This window comes from Urocampus carinirostris, chromosome 4 (assembly GCF_059441175.1).
Source record: "Urocampus carinirostris isolate Australia breed hairy pipefish chromosome 4, RoL_Ucar_1.0, whole genome shotgun sequence".
In the NCBI taxonomy this organism is placed as follows: domain Eukaryota; kingdom Metazoa; phylum Chordata; class Actinopteri; order Syngnathiformes; family Syngnathidae; genus Urocampus; species Urocampus carinirostris.
In genome coordinates this window covers 33,440,593-33,462,011 of record NC_142352.1, presented here as the reverse complement: position 1 = coordinate 33,462,011, position 21,419 = coordinate 33,440,593, and the positions used below count along the sequence as shown (strand labels likewise).

General features: G+C 39.0%; 1 protein-coding gene across 3 annotated transcripts in view; it reads right to left on the bottom strand.

Annotated features, from left to right (window-relative positions):
- homer2 (homer scaffold protein 2) overlaps nucleotides 1-21,419 on the bottom strand; it is a 65,860-nt gene that overhangs the window by 17,520 nt on the left and 26,921 nt on the right. For all 3 annotated transcript variants that reach the window (XM_088334269.1, XM_088334268.1, XM_088334267.1), the window contains exons 3-6: nucleotides 9,019-9,150; nucleotides 6,842-6,934; nucleotides 6,371-6,510; nucleotides 1,455-1,611 (exon numbers count right to left, since the gene is read on the bottom strand). In XM_088334269.1, the coding sequence (XP_088190395.1) occupies nucleotides 1,455-1,611; nucleotides 6,371-6,510; nucleotides 6,842-6,934; nucleotides 9,019-9,120 (492 nt within the window). In that variant the 5' untranslated portion in view covers nucleotides 9,121-9,150. The remainder of the gene's footprint in view (nucleotides 1-1,454; nucleotides 1,612-6,370; nucleotides 6,511-6,841; nucleotides 6,935-9,018; nucleotides 9,151-21,419) is intronic.

The following is a 21,419-nucleotide window of genomic DNA, read 5'->3' as shown; positions in this document are numbered from 1 at the left end:
CGATTTCTTTTTGCGGGATTTTTAAAAAGATTGTGCAACCTATTCCAAAAAGACATGGAAGAGCTGAAAGCACGAACAACGAAAGCTTTTGCAACCAATGACAATACAATGCTGGGACGCGTTTAGTGAGAATTTGTGCTGTCTGACCAATAATGGTCACATCGAACATTTTTCAACGTTCCATAGAATAATTGAGATGTCAATCTTTCTAAATTTACCAGATGTGTTTTTTATATCCCAGTGTTATCCAAGATTTTCAATGTCAAAATGTGCCTAGGACTTTTTGAACACTCTATATTTAACAAGTATTTAGCGTTTGCTTCAGGAGTGTTGTTCTTTCAAATAGCAAATGTTGAAAAACAAACCCTGTCGAAAGACATACATGACATTAAAAATGATTTCAGTACAAATTAAAAGCAACTTTATGTTCTTATTGTGTGTACATGTAAACACAGCAACCCATTGACCCCCCCCCCCCCCCCCCCCCCCAAAAAAGGACGGCAGAAACTAATAGTGCTTTACAGTTGCTCTCCAAGTACACTGTATTGTATACTTTTGACTAATTTGATTTGTCTGTCCAAATCAAAAATGTAATTTCTTATTTTTCAAATGTTTTCATTTCATTATTTAACAATTCTATTTATCATCTGCCATTTTGTTTTGTGTATTATTTAGCGCTTCCAAATGCTAAGAAAACGTGATTCACAAAAAAATACTGATATAAATCCAAAATACATAAACTATCATAAAATGGGCATTTTTTTTCAAATACTCATACATCAAGATTTTTTGTATCTATTTTACATAACAAAAGCTTACCTAAAGGGAGCAGAAACGATTGTCCGCCACCTAGCTGCTAAGAGTACCACTTTGAGTCATAGATTGTAATCTTTCTTGTGCTTTGTAGCACTCGTTTTCAGTTGCACTCCACAATACAGCGACATCTAGTGGTTAAAAATGACAGTGTTACTCAAAGCAAATAGAATACAATATTTCCTTTTAATCCCTGAAGTATCTAACATGATATTCAGTACTTTCCTGTGTATCAATATCAAATTTGAAAATTTTGCACTGTGACAATGCTAATAGGTTAGCATCTCTACCCCTAATTTTAGGTTTTGTTAACACATTTGGTATTTAAACAGATTTCATAGGAAAGTCTTACTTTTAATTTCAAGTGATAAAACATGTCAGTGTCCAAGAACAGTTCTAATAATTGGAATTTAGAAGTGAATGCCTGTGAGTGAGTACTCTGCTTCACTATGTAATAAAAATTATAAACCATAGAGTAAAGTGAATCAAAATCCCCCTTGAGGGATGGAGGATGAATGCACAAGAAATAGAGGACTTGTCAAGAGTTTTTTGTGTCAAGCAAAGAAGGCCCCTGGAAATGGGAGGGGGGGAGATGAGCAGACTTCTTAAATGTCTTTCAGACACACGGCAAAGTGCATTACCTTCTCCCTAAGCATGTCACTCTCCTCCTTGCAGGCACCAAGTTGTTTCTTCCAGCTTTCCACGTTAGCTGAGGACTCCTGCAGCGCGTCCACTAGCCTGGCGTTATTCTCTCTTAATGTCTGCAGCTCCGTTTCCCACTTCTTGGCGTTGGTGTTGCTGTCAGACATGAGACAGTTCCAAAAAGAGTGTTATTAAAGGAGTGAAATTCAAACAGGCTAGTGTGGAGAGGTCTTTGCACCCACTGAGGTGACAGAGTGAAACAAAATCCATCCACCCATCCATCCATTATCTGCACCACTTATCCTCAGTAGGGTGGCGGGGGGTGCCACTTTATACAAACACGCACGCAAGAGTGTTGGTTCTAAGAGTTATAAAGAATGCCCTTACATAATTGCATTATTTCTTTCAATAACGGGGTAATCGGGATTGGAACTTTCTTGACCCAAAGACCCATCCATCCATTATCTGCACCGCTTATCCTCAGTAGGGTCGCGGGGGTGCTGGAGCCCATCCCACCTATCTTCGGGCAGTGGGCTGGGGACAACCTGAACTGGTTGCCAGCCAGTCGCAGGGAACACGGAGACATACAACCACTCGCTCATTCACACCTAGGGACAATTTGGACCGGACAAAAGAAACAGGAGTGCCCGGAGGAGACCCATGCAAGCACAGGGAGAACATGCAAACTTCACATAGGAACACGCGCTAACCACTGCGCCGCCATGCTGCTTTGAAACGAAATCATTTAGCTTAAATGTTCATAGTTTTTTAAGGAGATGTTTGGTTAAGACAAATCAGGTTCATACACCTTTTTCGTGACCAAATTCGAGCATTTTTAAGGACTTAAGGTAATTTTTTTTAATCTGTCCAGTACAATCAAAATACAAAATCCGATGTAAATCATATTTAGCAGATCCACAAATGTATCTGCGATTTACATATGGGTTTTTTTAATATTGCATGTGAATTTATCAAGACATATGCTCCTTTTGATTTTTAGATTCTGAGTAAATATGGTGGTGTTGTTGTTTGTCGGCTAGACGTTGCTGTATTGTGTAGAACAGCCAGAAACAAGTGCTAAGAATGAACAAGCAGGAAAACAAAACTTTATAGACTCAAAGTGACAAAAAAAAAAAAAAAAAACATTTTTCTTCCCATTTTTTGCCAAACCTTTTCACAAGGGTTTCAAGTTTACGCCAACAGAACTGATCTCTAAATACTCATAATATGAATAAAACGTCTACCTAAACAACCATAAATATGCAAAATATTCATCAAGCGTTTACTAAAAGACCAGAAATACGCATAACATTTACACAATGTGTACCAAAACAACCATAAATATGCCAAATATTTATAAAAAGTGTACCTTAATAATAAAATCTATCCCAAATATTCATATAACATGTACCTAGACAACCCTAAATGTCTGATAGATTCCAGTTGGTTCAATCCCTTAACTTCAAAATGTGTACTCAAACAATACATACTTAAGATATGATGTAAAGTGTACTTAAACAACTATAAATACCCAAAATATGTATGAAGCCTGTATTAAGCAAACATAAATACTCATAATATGAATAAAATGTCGACTTAAAGATCTGTAAATACGCAAAATATTACCATATATGTACCTACACAAATATATATACACAAAATGTTACTAAAATGTGTACGTATACAAATATCACATATGAGTAAGGCTAAACAATGCCAATTATTTAAATATATAGGTAATGAGGAATAATCTACTGGTAAAAAGTAAACTAATTTGAAAAATGTATTGACCCTTAATGGCAGACAGTTGTACATCATCCTCAAATTTGGCAATTATTCCCTTCTTCGTCTCGAACGTTGTCACCGTTTTCCACTTCCCCTTATTACTAATTTCTTGGGATTCAATAACATGACAAATGTAAAATAAAACACAGTAGATCACAATAAAACTAGATGTGGTCTTGCCCAACACAATTGGAACAGAACAGGATCAGGTAGAGGGCATGTTATATGTGGAAGTGTACTTGGGCAAGACACTGAATCCCTAATGCCCCCAATAAGCAGGTCAGCGCCTTGCATGGCCGCTATTGGTGTGTGAGAATGGCTAAGTGTGAAGCACATTGTAAAGAGCTTTGGGAGGTCTTCATTGAATTGAAAAGCGCTATATAAATGCAGACCATTAACCATTTCAGTGTTCCTATAAGTTATTTTAAATCAAAAAGACCCTTTCATATGTTGGCAGAGGAACATCTTCCCAAACTGTTTTGACATATTTTAAAAAAAATGTAATGAACAAATAACGCAATGTGTATCAAGGCACAAGTCCAGACTGAAACAATTTAAGATAAATTCCTTCTATTTCATTTTCCCTGCTTTATTGACGTATTTTTAAAAAAATGCTTTTCTTAATCATACAAAGATATTTACTTCACACATTGTCGTTTTTGGCCAATTGACATCCTAACGAGACTTGCCAGGCAAGGAAATGTCAGAAGCATTAAAAAAAACAAAGAAAAAAAACACAACAATTACTTGACCCAAAAAATACAATTGTAAGTAATTAACATAACATTTATAAGAGTCCATTGGATGGCTTTACATCTGGTGGAATGGGTGTTGCATAAGTGGTGGAATGTCTGACTTATTCAATATTGCATAACAAATTACCGCAACTGTACAATAACAAAAGTCATGGTTTTATCACAATGTTCTGGGTTCATTTGAATCCCATCTGGATCTACATCTGCCGTTTCATGCAATTATAATTTGCTGCATTAAGTATTGGGATTAATGAAACAAAATGGAGCAGTCTCCCCCTTATGGGCAGTTCAGATCATTTATGTGCATGTGCAATAACGAGAGCAATTTTCAGAACAGTCTGAAACTCGTAACATTAGTTGGAACAGCACGAGTTATGCATAACTGCCGGGAATCTTACCAATGTGATGAAAATTTCTAAATTTAAAATACAGACTGGGTATGCATAATCTGTTGGCATTTTAAACATCACATCCAATACATAGCACTCACACAGGGTTCCATCAGCTTAAATCAGTTGTGGACAAAATATGGCCCTGCAAGCCAGGTAACGTTCTTTTGATGAAAACACATGGCTCGGAGATGAAATGAATATTTTACCCTATTTGGGTATGGAGTGCAAGACAGTAATCCATCGCCGTATTGCAGTTTACGTAAAGCTGTTTTGCTGCTTCAGATTTTCATTGTGCATTTGTTCTGCAGCAGATAACCCACAGCAAATGCTATCACGGGGGTGGAAGTCTCTGTGTGTGTTGGCTGGGAGTGACTGTGTGCGCGTGTGAGTGACTGAAATCATGCACCAGCCTAACAGGCGGGTTGGGCAAGCGTACAAGTCAATTGGACCACCACCCAAAATACACTGCAAAGCACGGCAAATGCTAGTATTTTAGTGGCTCGTTACATTGAAAAGAAATTCATCAATTAACTAAGACTTTAAGGAAAGTCAAACAAGTGCAAAGAAATGCTGATCACCAGAGGGTGCTCCGTGGATTGTTTTCGGGGCCGGGGAGAGATTGAGGCGGCGTCAGAAGAGAAGGCAATAGCTGTGCCGCAGGTGCAGGTTACTGCGGCTAGGTTATGTAACACATGGGTCTTCAACATTTTTCAAGCCGAGAGATACTTATTGTTACTGATTAGTGCAAAGGGGACCCAGTTTTATATAGTGAAAATAACAACTACTCACCTATTAACAGGTTAATTATTGAAGTATGGTTAAATACCCTCAGTTAACCACCCAAAAAATATTTTACAAAAAAAATAATGATACAGCACTGGTAAGCTATTTTCAGAACAGGTCTCAGGCACATCAGCTGCCGTTAGGGGGCGCCCTGGTACCTGTGGACCCCTGATGTAACAGCTGTCACAAGCTACCCCTACACAGAGCCTGAAGCTCACCAATGCCAAATTTGTTACCCATAAAACGGATGACCTGAAGCTACAACTCCTGGGAAATCGCCACATTCGTGACTGTTGTATTGTAAACTTCACAGAGACCTGGCTCAATTCAGGAATCCCGACGCTTAGCAGCCTGATCTCTACATCGTTTTCTCTAACAGTAAGGAAAAGCTCTCAATTTTGTTGTAATATTGTATATCTGCAATAAAGATTATTCATCCATTCATTTATACAAAATTCTATGTTCGGTGTTTTTATTTGTAGATCTATAGCTGTTATTTTGTTCGAGTCATATATCTATTGTATGTCAATTATATCTTATGAATTATTGAACTTTTCTACTTTGCGGGTTTAGACCATCAAGGGACTTTCTTGGAACGCAACCCTCACAAAAACAAGCGATTACTGTACCGCGTTTTTACCACTGGCGACTAGAATATTTGATGCTTTGATTCTTTTTTTCTAATTTTTCTGCTTCTTAGCCAATGAAATGCATCAGAATATGCATATGCAAGTGTAATGTGTGTTTTCCAGCTTTTTCCTGAATATTTTTTCAAGTGTTTGTGAATTTTAGAAAAAAAATGAGTGATCAACAACACACTTTAAGACTTTTAAGACAAATAAATGTTGATAATGATGAAGATTCAGTTATATGAAAGAATTAAGGATGAAAAATGTCCACTTTATTCCCAAAGTTGGAACTGGGATAGAGTGCCAAAGCAGAAGATAAATACACCCGAATCCCACTCAGATGCGGTATTTGGTCACATTCCACTAAAGAAGTCATTTACAAGCAAAAATTGATACCTTAAATTTTGAAAGCTAATTTGTCAGGTCTCAAGTTTCAAATGACAAGGTTGCAGGAAGTCCAACATTTATCAAGAAAGAAGATTGCTTGTGCAAACGTTCAATTAAAAACAATTAAAACAATAACTTAATAAGGCTTTCAACTGAAAATCAACTGCCCAAGAGAAAGTATTACCTTTGCTCTACGGCACTCTTAAGGAGATCATTCTCATTCTTTAGCAGGGTGGCCTCAGGTCCCACATGAAAAATCTTCTCATCATCGGTGCCATTGATGCTAGAAGCCTGATTTGTGGATGGTGTTTCACGTCCAGACTCCTGTTGGGAGGGAATAAAAATTTTTTTTATATGTTTTGACCTAAAGCTCAAAGATTCTACTACTAGTATTAAAGAAAGAAAATCATTCTTTTTTCTATCCTCATTTTAGCAAAATATATACCCAGTTAAAATGCCAATAAACAAAGAAGAAGAAGAAAATTGACAAAAAGAGAAACTGGTTTCATAATAGTCCTGTATAGTAAATACAACAGACCAAAAGTACACCATCTTTATTGTTTTATGTCTAACATTAACGACATATATACTATTTAGCACAATCTTGCTACTCCTTGACAAAATTGAAGCATCGAAAATATCAGGGACGGATTACCTCGGCGTTATTACTCAGCATCTCCACCTTATCTTGAGATTTGTCTTTTGCCATTTTTGCAGCATCCTTGACTTCCTGGAACTTCTCAGCAAACTGGAAATGACGACAATGAACTGTGTTGATCAAGTTGAGAGGGCTTTAAGCACCACACACTTTGCAATGTAACTTTTTGGATTCATGTGCCCTGATTTCTATGAGATACCCATCACCTGATTGGTGTATCAACGCACCAAATGGGTGGACCTGGTAGGTAAACACTGCAGTTTCTTGATTGGAAGACTAGTATTTTGGGAAAAATAGAAAACATTTTTATTTTCAACAAAGCTCTCGTTTTTTTGGTGGAATAGACAGTGTTCATTTTACCTCTGAAAAGTGATGGGTCCCAGGGACTCGCATGCTCAAAAATCTATGGGTCCCAACAGAGATCTATGGGTCCCCAAAATTTAGTGTTATCGCGGTTGAGATTGTAAATCGGCAACAAATATATAATATAAATCTATATATTCATTCAGTTTTAATCATCACAGTTTATTGGTAATACACATCAGTTATCACTTCAAGATTTCTCAGTTCACAACAATATTGTACATTATACAAAATATTATTGCTGAAATAAATATATTTATCTATATTTTCATTTAGTTTAAATTATCAGTTAATTAGTAATACAAAGCAGTTATCACTTTAGATTTTTCAGTTCACAATATTGTACACAATACAAAATAATATTGCTGAAATATTTATATATTCATGCAGTTTTAATCATCACAAATAATTGGTAATACAAAGCAGTTATCACTTCAAATTTTTCAGTTCATATATTCTTCGTGGTTTGCTGTCCTGCCCTAGTTGCAATGCCTTCTCAAAGTCCAATCCATTATCATCCTCCTCATAGCATAACCAGGAATTATCATTTAGTCAATTTTGGCAGAAAAGTCCTTCTCTTGCTAGTATTCTTTTGTTTATTTTCTTTCGTCGAATCGTTCGCTTCAAAACACGTGTTTTCCTTGCCTTCGCGGTCTTCTAAAGAATTTCTCCGCCGTTTTTTCGTGCCGGAATTATTACCGTTGTTACCACTTTCTGTGTTATGTTTCGACTTATTACCTACACTGAAGAAATTAGCAATTTTTTGTTGGTTTGCACCAAGTACCAATTGTTTTTTCGGAGGCATACTTCTCTTTTACTTGACAACCGCCACAACAATGACGTCATCTCGAAGCAACGAGATCTCGTTTGCCGAGATCGGCGCGAGACCAAAACAACAATGGCGGATGGCGGATCTGCCTGCTGAAAAGTTTGGACTGCGGTAAATATTTGTTCAAAAATTTTAAAAAGTAATCGGGTAATAATGACAATTTGGTCTCAAAAACATTGCATCCCGGGGACGCACGTTGATTTGACCCAATGCGTCCCCAGCAAAAATGATGCATCTAGGACGCAGGCAAACGAGAACACTGAGTAGATAACTATTTGGTTGCATAACCTAGAGTGCGTCCAAACTAGCCACTAATGTGTACTGTAACACTTCCCCAATCCTTGACAAATGCATTAACGGTTTTTGTTGTATGATGCTGGTTGATGTCACCTGTTTTTGTTAGGATTGTATAGTTATATTTATCCTACAGTTGACATTTAATATGTTATATGTGTTCTCAGCCATTTTGAAGAGTTCTCAGCCTGTAAGCTGCTCTTCAAGGCCATGAGTTGTTTTTGATGTACAGCCTGTCTTTTGTCTCACATACCAATGGATACACCCTGACCTGTTCATGCCATAACTCAAGTTGTTTTTCTCCAAGAACCTGAATATTAGAAGGGAGGTTTCGGAGACGTCTTCAGAGCAAGCAAGCGAGCGAGCAGGAGATTCTAACAGCTTGGTCTCCGCGGCTCTCATAATGATGATTAATAAAGTAACTAATTCTAAATAACCGATTCTCTATGTCTTCTTTTATTTCAGAGCGTTTTATTAAAAATGTTGGGGACTTGAACCTAACAGTTTTACATCATTAATACAATGTTGCTATCTCGCCTACTCACTCTTCAGTACATAATACGACATCACACTATTCCAAATCTTGAGGAGAGAATTATTATAGAAAGGGAATTTTTTTTTAGCGATGCATAATGAGACATCACAGTCTTGGATGAATTGTGTTTGAAGCGCTGAAAAACAATCTCACCTTGGCAAGCTGCTGCTCTGAACTGAAGCCTAAACCAAACACTGTGTTGGCCCTGCTGTCTGCCCATTGGCCAAACTTCTGTGACGTCTTTGTAAACATCATGTTGGGGGTGATGGTGCTGTTGATTATGACCTAGGGAAAGCAAGAAACATGAAACACACCCTGGTAAAGACAGACTAAGGTGATTTGATAGCTCGTTACAATTTACTAACCGATAAAACCTCTGGTGTAAAGGCAAGATCGGGCCCCAAAAAAAAGAGTATTAAAGCCCGACCGAGACCGCGTCCAACAAATTAACTTGATTGGAGGTACCGGCTCGAAGCTAACCCGAATTTTCAGATTTTATTTGTGAGGACTTGGGAGGAGAAGCTTCTCTGGGTCCGACGGTGACGCAGAAGAGGATACATTTTTTTTAATTCAATACAAAAAAGACCAAGCCCAAAAGTAATTATTGACATTATAGGCAAGACCACACCTGAATTTCGGGCTCGGGCACAAGATCTTACCTTACTCTCTATGGCGGTCGATGCCATGCGGTTTATCATCAGAAAATAGAAATTACAAAATATAAGACTAGAAAGTTGTCAGTTGAACTTCATGCAAAAAACTGCAGTGGGTTATGTATTGATTTCTTTAAAATAACCTAATGCATATAATTTGCTTGATTGGCAATAATAATGACCAGTAGAGCAAATATTTTAAACAAACATTAATACAGATCGACCACCATGAAATCCGTAGAATGGAAACCATTGTTTTTGTCTCCTGCAGTAAAATTGCACCCAAGTGCACAAAACGGGATCCCGTAACGCACTGTGCTGTGGATGTTTACAAAAAGCAGTCAAATCAATAGACAAATGTTTCAAACCACACCAATCAGCTCAATGATTAGGAACCGCTACAGGCAGCTGAATTACTACCCAGACCTCGTTTCATAGCAACCTGGCTGTGAACACAGTGCTTGAAGACTCAAATCTGTCGGAGTCCTTACAAACAGCACCAAATTGAACGTTCGTCCGCACATTTTCCAAGGGCGCAAAAACAATTCAGACAAAATTGAAACAAACCTAAAAAGAGATGAGTGAAAACTTTTGCTGTAACTGAGGTTCATTCATCTTTTAGAAATGAGGATGACCCCGTTTTATCAAAGGCAAGACTGTGTTCTGGAAAATCCTGAATGACATTTCATCCCTAAGAGCTGGGAAGATTTTTTCATGTTTGTTTGAAATTGAGTGTGAGGTATGAAACTTTAATGTTCCCAGTGGATAAAACTGGGCTGCTCCAACTGTGGAGTCAAAAGTAACCCAATTCGGGCCATAAGTTGTGTGCACCACTGCATGAGTTATTCTGACCAAACTTCCTGTACCCAAAAAAGGTGCGTTTTGCTTAGTCTTCATTTTGTTTGAAACAATTCTGAAAATTTAATTTAGTTTACTGGGGTAATTTTTTCTTAGTTGCAACAAAAATCACATAATTAACAAATCACCCAAAAATAAAAAGGGGTGAAGGCTAATAAGAGACATGTCACCTATATCTACGTAACTCTGGACACTTCTAGCAACCATTTCGACTCATTATGATATTGTTGGGTCACAATTATCCTTTCTCATGATACAAATCCTGCTTCAAAGATCCCTTAACCACCTGGGGCATAGGGGTACCACACTTGGGAAAGTACAGCCTGGCGGCGCCAATCCCTCTCCAGGTGAGTTTTTTTTGGGTGGAGGTTTGCTTCCGAAATAAAACAGGCACAGTACTGGTTTCCATGGTTAGCAGTAGCAGGAGAAGCATACCGACTCAAATACAGCACCTTCATTATCTGGTTGCTGTTGTTTAAAAAAAAAAATGGGTTAAGTTTTTTTTTTTTTTTTTTTTTTAAAGAAGAAAATATGTTGTCACTGCAATCTTTATAGCGGCCATCAATCCATTAAATATTAGTTTTTAAATATTTGTTTAAAGTAAAACATAAAGGTAATCAAAATCATCTGCCTGTTTAACAGTTCTGATGTTGATATTAAAAAAAAGAAGTCAAAAATATGACAATGTAAAAATGACTACGAAAATGAACCGAATTATCTGCGAGTGAAACATTTTTTTTTGGGGGGGGCAAACCTGAGCAACCATTTATTGATAGAAGGAAACAGAAAACCATTTGCACAAAACCGGCTAAACAATAGAGTTATACAATAAATAGACATGCCCAAAGGGAGTAGGCTGAAGAAAAATATTTTATCTGCCTACCCCAATTAGGAAAGACATTCTAAATCAAAACAAGAAAACAGAACCCTACCCCGTGCTTTTCACCCTCTACACCTCCGACTGCTCACTGACCCACCTCACGAACACAATTGTTAAGTACGCCGAAAATACCACCTTGGTCGGCCTCATCTCTGAAGGGGACGAGGCGGCGTACGGGGATGAGGTGGAGTCACTGACAACGTGGTCTTTGAAAAACCACCTCATACTGAACACCACAAAAACAAAATAACTCATACTGGACTTCAGGAGGAAAGGCAGGAACCCAGCACCACTCATTTTAAAAGGAGACTGTGTAGAGAGTCCACTCTTTCAAATTCCTGGGTGTGTACATATGATGACCTCTCCTGGTCTGCAAACACCAGAGCGGTGGTAGGGAAGGCCCAGTAGTGACTCCATTTCCTGAGAGTGCTCAGGAAAAATCATCTGAGACAGCAGCTGCTGGTATCCTTTTACAAAGCTACTGTGGAGAGCATTCTAACATACTACATCACGGTGTGGCATGCTGGGTGCACGGCAGCAGACAGGAAAACGCTTCAGAGGGTCATTAACAAAGCCCAGAGAATCATTGGTTGCTCTCTACCCAGTCTGGAGGACATTGCCTGCTCTCGCTACCTCAGCAGAGCAGAAAACATCAAGGACTTTTTTCAACCCGACCACCACCTCTTTGACCTGCTGACTTCCGGCAAGCGCTACAGGTCACACAATACAAAAACAAACAAACTCAGAGAGTTTCTTCCCCAGAGCCATTACCACCCTTAACACACACCGCACAACAAACTGAAACTCTTGCAAACACAATACCTCATACAGATGTAAAATTGCATTCATACCCATGCTGACAATGTTGACTATGTGGTGTCGTGTAATACACTCCCCTTCCTGCGGTGCCGCTGTATACTGATGTGCAGCCTTGTACTTGTGCTTGAGAACTCCCGAGGAAGAAGTGAAGTGAACACTATGAATGTACCGTCCGGGCCTGTCTTGAATCCTTCTACAACTCTACTACATACACAACATATTGGTGACGAGGATGACTTGGATCGGAATCTCACAACCCCCTGCTTTGCTTGAAACCCCGGGTGAGCTTACGATGTTGTACACCTTGTGGATTCAGATGTTCGAAAATTACCTGCTAGCATTGACCGCAAACGACATGCCGGACAAACGAAAACGCGCACTACTGCTGCACTGTTTAGGCACAGAAGGGCAGAGAATTTTTATTTCCCTTCCCGACACTGGCACTTCTTACAAATCCGCCTGTGATGCGCTAAAAACTTTCTTTGTACCGAAGATGAATGTCGTGGCTGAGCGTAGCAAGTTCCGTCGGCATGCTCAGAGACCGGGCGAGACCACTGCTCAGTTCATTGCCGCATTGAGGGAATTAATTACTAACTGTGACTTTGGCACGTTTGCTGATGATATGATTAGGGACCAATTCATTGAGAAGATGTCTTCTTTGAGGATCAGAGAACGCTTGCTGTTGGAAACGGACTTAAAACTTGACAAAGCGATCACTATTGCTACACAAATCGAATCCGCTATGACAGAAGCTAATGCTATTGCTCATGTGCACGTGCCCGACGTCCCTGTGAAGCTCGTGCAACAAAGACAAAAGGAATCGGAGCAGCACGCATACACAGCGCTCGAGAGATAAAAGGAATCAACACAAAACCTGCTACCGTTGTGGCTCCAACTCTCACCTAGCAAATGACCTCGGCGTGTGGAAAAATGGGACATTTTTGTAAAGTGTGCCGCAGCACAATTCCTACTCAGTCAGTGAGAGAAGTTACTGTCCCAGACCTTACTGTGTGTCATGTAGCCCCTACAGCTGCAGTCCCAAAGCGCCTTACGTGTACAGTTGCTCTCCATGCGAATGATGAACAGTCAATTACTACTGACCTGCTTGTGGACACTGGTTCAGCAGTCTCAATTCTGCCAGAGAGAATTTACAGACATTCATTCATGCACGTGCCTCTCTCAAAGCCTACTGCACGCCTGGTGACCTACATGAAGAACCCAATTCCAGTGTTGGGCTGTCTTCAACTTACTGCTACATACTGCAACCAGAGTGCACATACTGACTTCCACATAGTTCCTGACGGTACTCCACTACTGGGAATGGACCTGTTCACTGCACTTCGCCTTCACATACAAGATGGGCAGATTGCAACACCTGCCGCATCAGAGATGAGTCACGCTGTCAACACTACAAATGCTTTAGGCGTTGCTACAGGTTTTATACACAAAGTTAAAGTGCGTGCTGACGTGCCTCCAGTCCAGCAAAAGCTACGCAGACTCCCATATGCCGTGCGTGACAAGGTGTCGGAGGAGCTGACAAAACTGGAAACGAATATAAAACTGGGACATGACAATGTTACTGCAGATTGCTTGTCACGTTTGCCCCTTCCCATCACAGACGACCACGAGGAGATGGAGTTGGAGATGGTGGCTGCTGTGTCTTCTGATTTTGCTGCAGTCACTGCTGATGAGCTCTCCAGTGCGTGTAAGGAATGTCTGGTGCTACAGAAGGTGCGACACTGCATGCAGAAGGGATGGCCTCGTACTGCAAAAGGCCTTGAAGCCCTCATCGTGCCATACTTCCGTGTGCAAAATGAGTTTGCCATGCAGAACAGTGTCATTGTGCCTGGCACTCATCGTGTTGTGATACCACAACAGCTACAGGAAAAAATGATCCAACTTGCTCATGCTACACACCAAGGGATCGTTCGCACAAAACAAAGACTGAGAGACTTATACTGGCAGCCAGGAATGGATTCTCACGTGGAGCTCGCCATCAAATCATGCACCACCTGCTTGCAGCATGACAAAACCGCAACCACACGTACTGCTCCATTACAGCCTGTGCCTACCCCAACTGCTGCCTGGGAAAAGGTTGCTGTGGACATTGTTGGTCCTATTCACTCTGCGCCTGCTGATTGCCGCTTTGCCATCACTATTACAGCCGATGGCCTGAGATTGCCTTCTGCTCAAATGTTACTTCTGCCTCTGTTATGACTTTTCTTTCCATTGTGTTTAGCAGAGAAGGTAATCCACAGGAAATTGTTACTGACAATGGCCCTCAGTTCGTGTCGACCGAGTTTGAAGCATTCCTTAGTGACAGGAACATCACACACCGTCGCAGCTCTGTGTACTACCCACAAGCCAACGGTGAAATTGAGCGTTTCAACAGAGTCTTCAAGGACCGTATACAAACAGCCAACATCGAAGGTAAATCACTGAAAGCCTTCTTCACTGAGTTTTTCCACACTTACAGAGCCACACCACATGCCGTGACTTCAGTGTCCCCCGCTGAACTGTTGCATGGTAGATCACTGAATTACAAAGCTTCACATCACAGGTCTTCACTCCATGCGCCCCACTGCTGACAAAGGCAACATGCTACAAAACGTAAAAAACAAACAACGGAAGTCAAAACAATACACCGACAAACGTTGCGGTGAAAAATCACCCAGCTTCCAGATGGGCTCTACGGTTCGCATCCGCAAACCTGGAATCATTGCCAAAGGACACTCAAAGTTCACCAAGCCACTGACAGTGGTAGCCCAAAAGGGTCCAGCCACTTATCTGCTGTCTGATGGAAAGGTGTGGAATGCTTTCCACCTTGCTCATTCTTCCACCTGTGCTGCTGCTTCAGCGCCACAGCCTGCTGATGCTGATGCTTGCCTCCTGCCAAGCAACCAAGGTGCTGAGCCACCTGAACCTGAAACTGTGCCCTCACCCCATCCCTCTCCGAGTGCACCGAGAATACGACATGCTCCTGCATGGCTTCAAGATTACGTGACTTAAAAAAAAAAAAAAGATACAGAAAAAAAGTGGTGATGTTCAAAAAAAAAAAAAAAAAAAAAAAAAAAAGACATGATGAATGTTCATTGTTTCATTGTTTAAAAAAGTTGTCATGTTTGTTTATGATGTGATCCTCATACAGTCTGCTTTCGTTTACAAACTTTTGCTTACAGTATAGTTCCTTACAATATTGCTTACCTTTGATAAATGTTTACCTCTAATCTAGTAATGAATATTGAAATGTATGTTTTCTATAAGCTCATATTTACCGAAGAGTTATTGCGTATTTCAGATGAATGCTATTGTTTGTGTCCTATTCTAACAAAAAGGGAATATGTGGTGTCGTGTAATACACTCCCCTTCCTGCGGTGTCGCTGTATACTAATGTGCAGCCTTGTACTTGTGCTTGAGAACTACCGAGGAAGAAGTTAAGTAAACACTCTATGAATGTACCGTCCGGGCCTGTCTTGAATCCTACTACAACTCTACTACATACACAACAGACTATTTTTTTGCACTTAACGCATACTGCACTAATGCGATCCCAAAACTGTATGTAACATCCTACATGCTCACATTTCTTGTGTAAATTATAACCTTATCTTCTTTGTTCCTTTATCTTTTGTTTTCTTTTATCCTCACTGTCAAATGTGAGACTGGAGTGCCACGCCCAATTTCGTTGTCACAATATGTTCAACCCATTTTGTAATAATGACAATAAAGGTATATTCTATTCTATTCTATTTATACTGCTAGCGACATAATACCCAAGGCAACTCTTGAAATATATTAATGCTCTCTAGCATAATTAGGTACATAAGCAACAGAACATAGAAATAGTATATTCATCCACTTTCTGCATCATAGGGGTACCACTGGGACCCAAACGAGAATAAACGATAGGACGTATAGTAATTTTTTTTTTAAATTGGAATGAAGTAGAGATTTTTGAGGTCATGATTTAAATTATTCCATAATTTAATGTAATTTTGGACAATGGCTTTTTAATGCTTCAAGAAAATTTTGGACAAAGTTATGGATTACCCTTAGATGAGTCTGCCCCACAGAAAAACAACCGTTAATACTTATTTATATTTATAGAATATCTATTTAGATTTTAGTTTAACGATAACCGAGTTGTATCATTTGTGACTTCAAAAACTATTCTTTGTACAGAGTGTAAGCATAGATATTCTATATAATCTATATATTTTATTTACAGAACTGTATATCTATTTTGATCCCATTTAAATCCCCCGAAATCTCAATTCAAACAACTTAAATAAGGATAAAATTGATGAACTGTACATTATTTGAGGTGTTTTTTTTGGTCAAATATGTGTCTGCATCTATTCACCACTGCAATGTTTGCCAATTTGGATTGTATGCTATATTTATGGGGTATCCTGCTAATATATATCCAGCTACGAACCAGCAAATACGGCTCTAAAACAGAGTGTTCCTAAAAGCTAATATTTAAATGGGACAGATGATATAATTCTTTCTATTTAACATTTATATTTTGGCAGTTTTTCAGAGGTTTTGTGTTGTTTCAACCTACGTTGGTTAAAAGTTGAATTATAAATAGTTAAAAGTTCTTTATAGCACTGAAAAGTTAAAATTTTTAATTTTTATCTTGTTGTGTAGTTTGTTGTTCAGAGATTCTGTGTCGCTTGAATTTGAAGTTGCTTAGTATAAAAACGTTTAAATTAGTTAAAAGATTAGAGTGAAGTGAAAAAAAATATATATAGTGGTATAATACATTTTTTATTCATTCATTTTATGCATAATGCTACATTATTATTTATAACATATCGGTTAAAGCCACAACAACAAAAATCTGAAGAGCCGTTGAAGAGCCGAAAAAGCTGGCTCTCTGAAGCTAGCTGAAAGAGCTGGTTCTCTAAAAAGAGCCGGAATTCCCATCACTAATAAGTTTTGTGTTACAATATTGACCTGTCAACTTGTAAGTTTTCTCTATATTTCCCCATGTTTTATGATCGATTTAAATTATGCACGCCGTATAACAATTTGTAACAATAAAAAAAACTCATTTTTTTGTTCAACATGGTCAGGGGAATTATAATCATTAATTAGGGGAATTGTAATCATTAATAAGGGGAGCAATTTGCTGAGGTTGACAGGTAGGCAATAACCTCTTGTAATCCATCTAAAAGGAACTGGCATCTATTTCTATGGTATAATTATTACTGCCAGAGTAATAAGTGAGTTAGACGTCTATGAATGCCAAGACGAAAAGGGTCGAGACAGAAGCACTTAATTACAACCAATTGTCGAGATTTTTTTTTCCATTTTTAGACCAACTTGATAAAGTTTGCTTAAACGGTCAAGAGCTAAAGATAAGCTTGTCTGTTTTCTACCAGCGATCAAGTTGCACTTGAGCTGGTACTTGTGCCTCTCCCACCCTCTTATACTATACTTATACAAAGAATTTCTCTATGAGTATGATAAAGTTTCTATTAATAGTTATATTTTCTACCCACATGAATATCAGAGTTTGAGGACAATCATTCAGTATAAGAAAACAAATGAGGTGAATCGAAGAAAAAGGTTTGCATTTCGTCATTTCCTCATCCGGATTCATCATAATACCTATTAAGGCTGCAGTAGGTGGTATGATTTTGCCCGCAATACTGTAATCAAGCGAGTAGGCAAGTGGGAGAAAGTGACAGAGGGAGGGAGAGTGGAGTGACACAAGCAGCTGTGGGGGTGGACAGCCAGGCCTGTATCAAGTGCAACAGGAAGTGCAAATTAGAGTGCTACTGGCCAGTAACCTGAGGGGCCATTTCAAACCGTCAGCTAGCTTGAGTAGCCCCAATGGAAACGTATCACTTGTCTCATTACGTATGTTCGGATCACAGTGTAAGCAGGGTCATCGGAAGTCATATTGTACACGAGAGATGCTTGTCATTCGGCACATATAAGACGATGTGGTCATGGCCGACAAGGATGAAAATCAAACTGCAAAATTACATTGTACTCACACAAGGGCCATTTTCTATGTGCCCCTTCAACTTGCACTCTTTTTACTATAGAAAACAGAGCCCGGGCCCGGGTTGCCTAAAAAAATGTACATCATGATATTAAATAAGATGTCATTACAGCCTGGTGCTTGTTTTGTCAGCTCAGCAGCAGTATAAACAGCAAATTAGGGCTGCAACAACGAAGCGATAAAATCGATTATTAAAAGCGTTGGCAACGAATTTCCTCATCGAATCGTTGTGTTGAGCCGATTATGCGCCACTCAGCACGTTAAATCAATGCAAATACGAGTGCATTGAATTTCGTTGCGACGTTGAGAGGACATGCTTGTATTACCACTTTATTCCAACAGAGGAATGTCATCTTGGTCCGGCAACAAACTTGTAGTAGCACATTGGTCTTGCAGAGGACGCCTCGAGACTGTATTTTGGTAAATGAATATGTTAATTAATGGCATTTATTGTCATTATACAAGTGTACCAAATTGGAGGGCTTCTCTTTTTAGTGCAAATAAAACAAATTTTAAAAAAGGTAAACGTGTGCAAAAGGATTAAAAAAATGTTAAATATGCACAATGTCCTCCTAATCAGGCAAAGTACTCACATTCTCCCTGATGTGGCCTCTTTTTTGCACTCTATAAAAACTTATCACTTAAAAGCTAAAAATAAACAAAATTAAAAAAAATAACAATGGCAACTGTGGTCCCTCCTAGGGAGGAATGTGGAACTGCCACTGCTTGGAAATTTCCTGTAGCATCACATCTTCAGTGCCTGGATTTTTTCTTCCAGTTTTGCTGTGAGAGTCCATTTCTACAACCGTAGAGGAAGATGGAAGTAACCAGCGCTTGCATGAGTTATTTGATTTACTGCTATGTTCTTGTCCCTCCAGATGGGTTGAAGTCTGGCAAGTGTGGCTGTGGGTTGAGCTATCATGGCCATTATTTCTGGTTCTGGATCTGACTCCTCTCTGATATAACAGCTCCAAGATAGTTAAATTTGGTGGCAGGCTCCAGCTCTCCGTAGTTGATGGTGATGTTTGTGATGATACTTTGGGGATCAATAAATCACTCTTAATATTAACAAGTAAATGGTGTCGTGTTACTTTTGTTTTTTTCTGTGCTGATTTCCATCCCGTATCGGGTTGATGCTTTGTTCAGACGATTGACTAGATAGTTCGTGTTCCTCTATTCGTACAAATATTTGAATAAAGAGGAGGAGAAATGTGATTTTTAAAAATCTGATTAATTGATTATTCAAAAACATAATTGACCAATTCATTGATTATTGAAATATTGGTTAGTTGCAGCCCTACAGATAACCCTGCAAAAAGGTAGCAAACAAGTTTTCTTATCAATTTTTATATACAGTACATACAACATGAAACATTGTGGTGACTGCTCCAACGGGTGTACGCATGTTTGGACAATCGTTATGCATTCTGGCCCACCTCTCCTAAGCATTCCCAACTGGGCATCCGTGCCGTGATCAGTTGTGGAGGGATTGCACTCACACTAGCTCTAAAATCTAGACTTTAGCAGCAAGAATGGCCCTAGTATGAGTATGCCTATACTTCAATTAAGGAGAAGAAAACAACTTTGGAATCGTGGTTACGTATACCTATTGAAATTGGACTATTGCTGGTATTTCGGTTGTATAAAAGACATAAGCGTGACATAAGTCCAATGAATGTCTTAGGATGACAGAGAGTAGTCCAATTGAATTGGTTGGGTCAGTTATTTTACTTTCCAATGACTTGTGCAAGTATACTCATCAATTGATCCAAGTACTTGTGCGCATTACCACACTCCTCCATCCGAGATATGTTTTTATTTTTTTGCCACAAAGAACTGTAAAATTATAGTACAGAGACAAATAATACATGTCAAATCTAAACGTATTCGCTAAACAAGCCTCATGTGTATTGGTTGTTAACCAAAATATGTCCAACGTATTTCTTGACCACGTGGCAAAAATAATTGTTTTATACAAATGTATGTAGTGTAAATCCATGCTTTTGACAATACATTTACGAGCACAACTTGTTAACAAATTGTATGCAGCAATAGGGCATACTTTTGAAGGGAGGAAGTGAGTACAAAAAAAGAAAATCGTCCTTGATTTAATTTCAAAAGTTCAATGCAGAAACAGGGTCTATATGCATCCTGCTTTGCACTTTTTCTTATTGGATTACTTGCAAACGCCATGTGTACGAGGTTGTGTCCTTTGTCAATAGTCATGTTAACAACTCATTTAGATAGTAAAAAAAAATTTTTTTAGAATTGAGTTCCAATTCCATGTAAACATACCCAATGTGGTCATTTTGTATAAGTAGGACACATCGGGGCAGGAAGGATTAAGAAGTGCTCCAAAATGTCTTAATGACTCTGTCATCATCACTGAGCTGCCCGGTTGACAGTTTGTCTAGCGTAGTCCATAAATGAGCAAAAGACTGGTCTTGACTAGTTTCAAGACTTTTTACTCCAGTAAATGTATACACATTTTTTTGTTCTTTTAATGAAAAAACTTGTCAAGAAGAGTGAGAATTGTAAAGCGTGTCAGCTAAGATTGCAAGCCTGCCTGGTGTGAATTAGTCACTTCAGGAGGGACATACTGGGAATTGAGAACCAAACCTCCATCATGGCGTATAAAGTTGGAGTGTAGAGGGTGTGAAGTTTCAACCGGGTTCGAGTGAATGCTTTTTTGAAGGGACTAAAAAGCCATGCATTTCACTACTAAAAGATCTAGTGAGACAGTTCCCTTAATTCTAACAACAAAAATCAAGTAGATATAACCTTTTAAGTTACAAAACAGAAAAAGAGACCACCTTCCAGGCTAATTCAAGTCTAGGTCAAACAAGCATTTATCATTTAAAAAGCCCCTTTTTGGTGGGCTTACATAAAATGCATCTTATTTCCTTTCATGGGCTTCGCTGCATCCATCTTCCCACAGTACAGTTAGCTCAATCAGGATGATCTTTTGGGCCTCTTCTGACTAAATCACGTTGTCTGGCCTCAAGGAAGTTTGGACTACCTGGGGAAAGTAATTTCCTTCCCAGGTCTACCCTCATCTGCCATAATGAAACTATAATTATACATTATATTTGGATTGGGAAAAAAAATAATCGGAATGAAATGTTCCCGATTAATTTGCCCCAAAAATTGACAGCATAGAATGTCAACATAGTCAACTGTTGTGAAAGACATTTGTCAGAAATGGATGGATATTACATCAAACTAAAATAAACCAATATATTTACTGTAAAAATGTTTTCAATCAGCGTTGCAGAGTTGGGAAAAGTGAATCATGTGTTGGAGAGCAGTGCAAAGAGCTCCGACC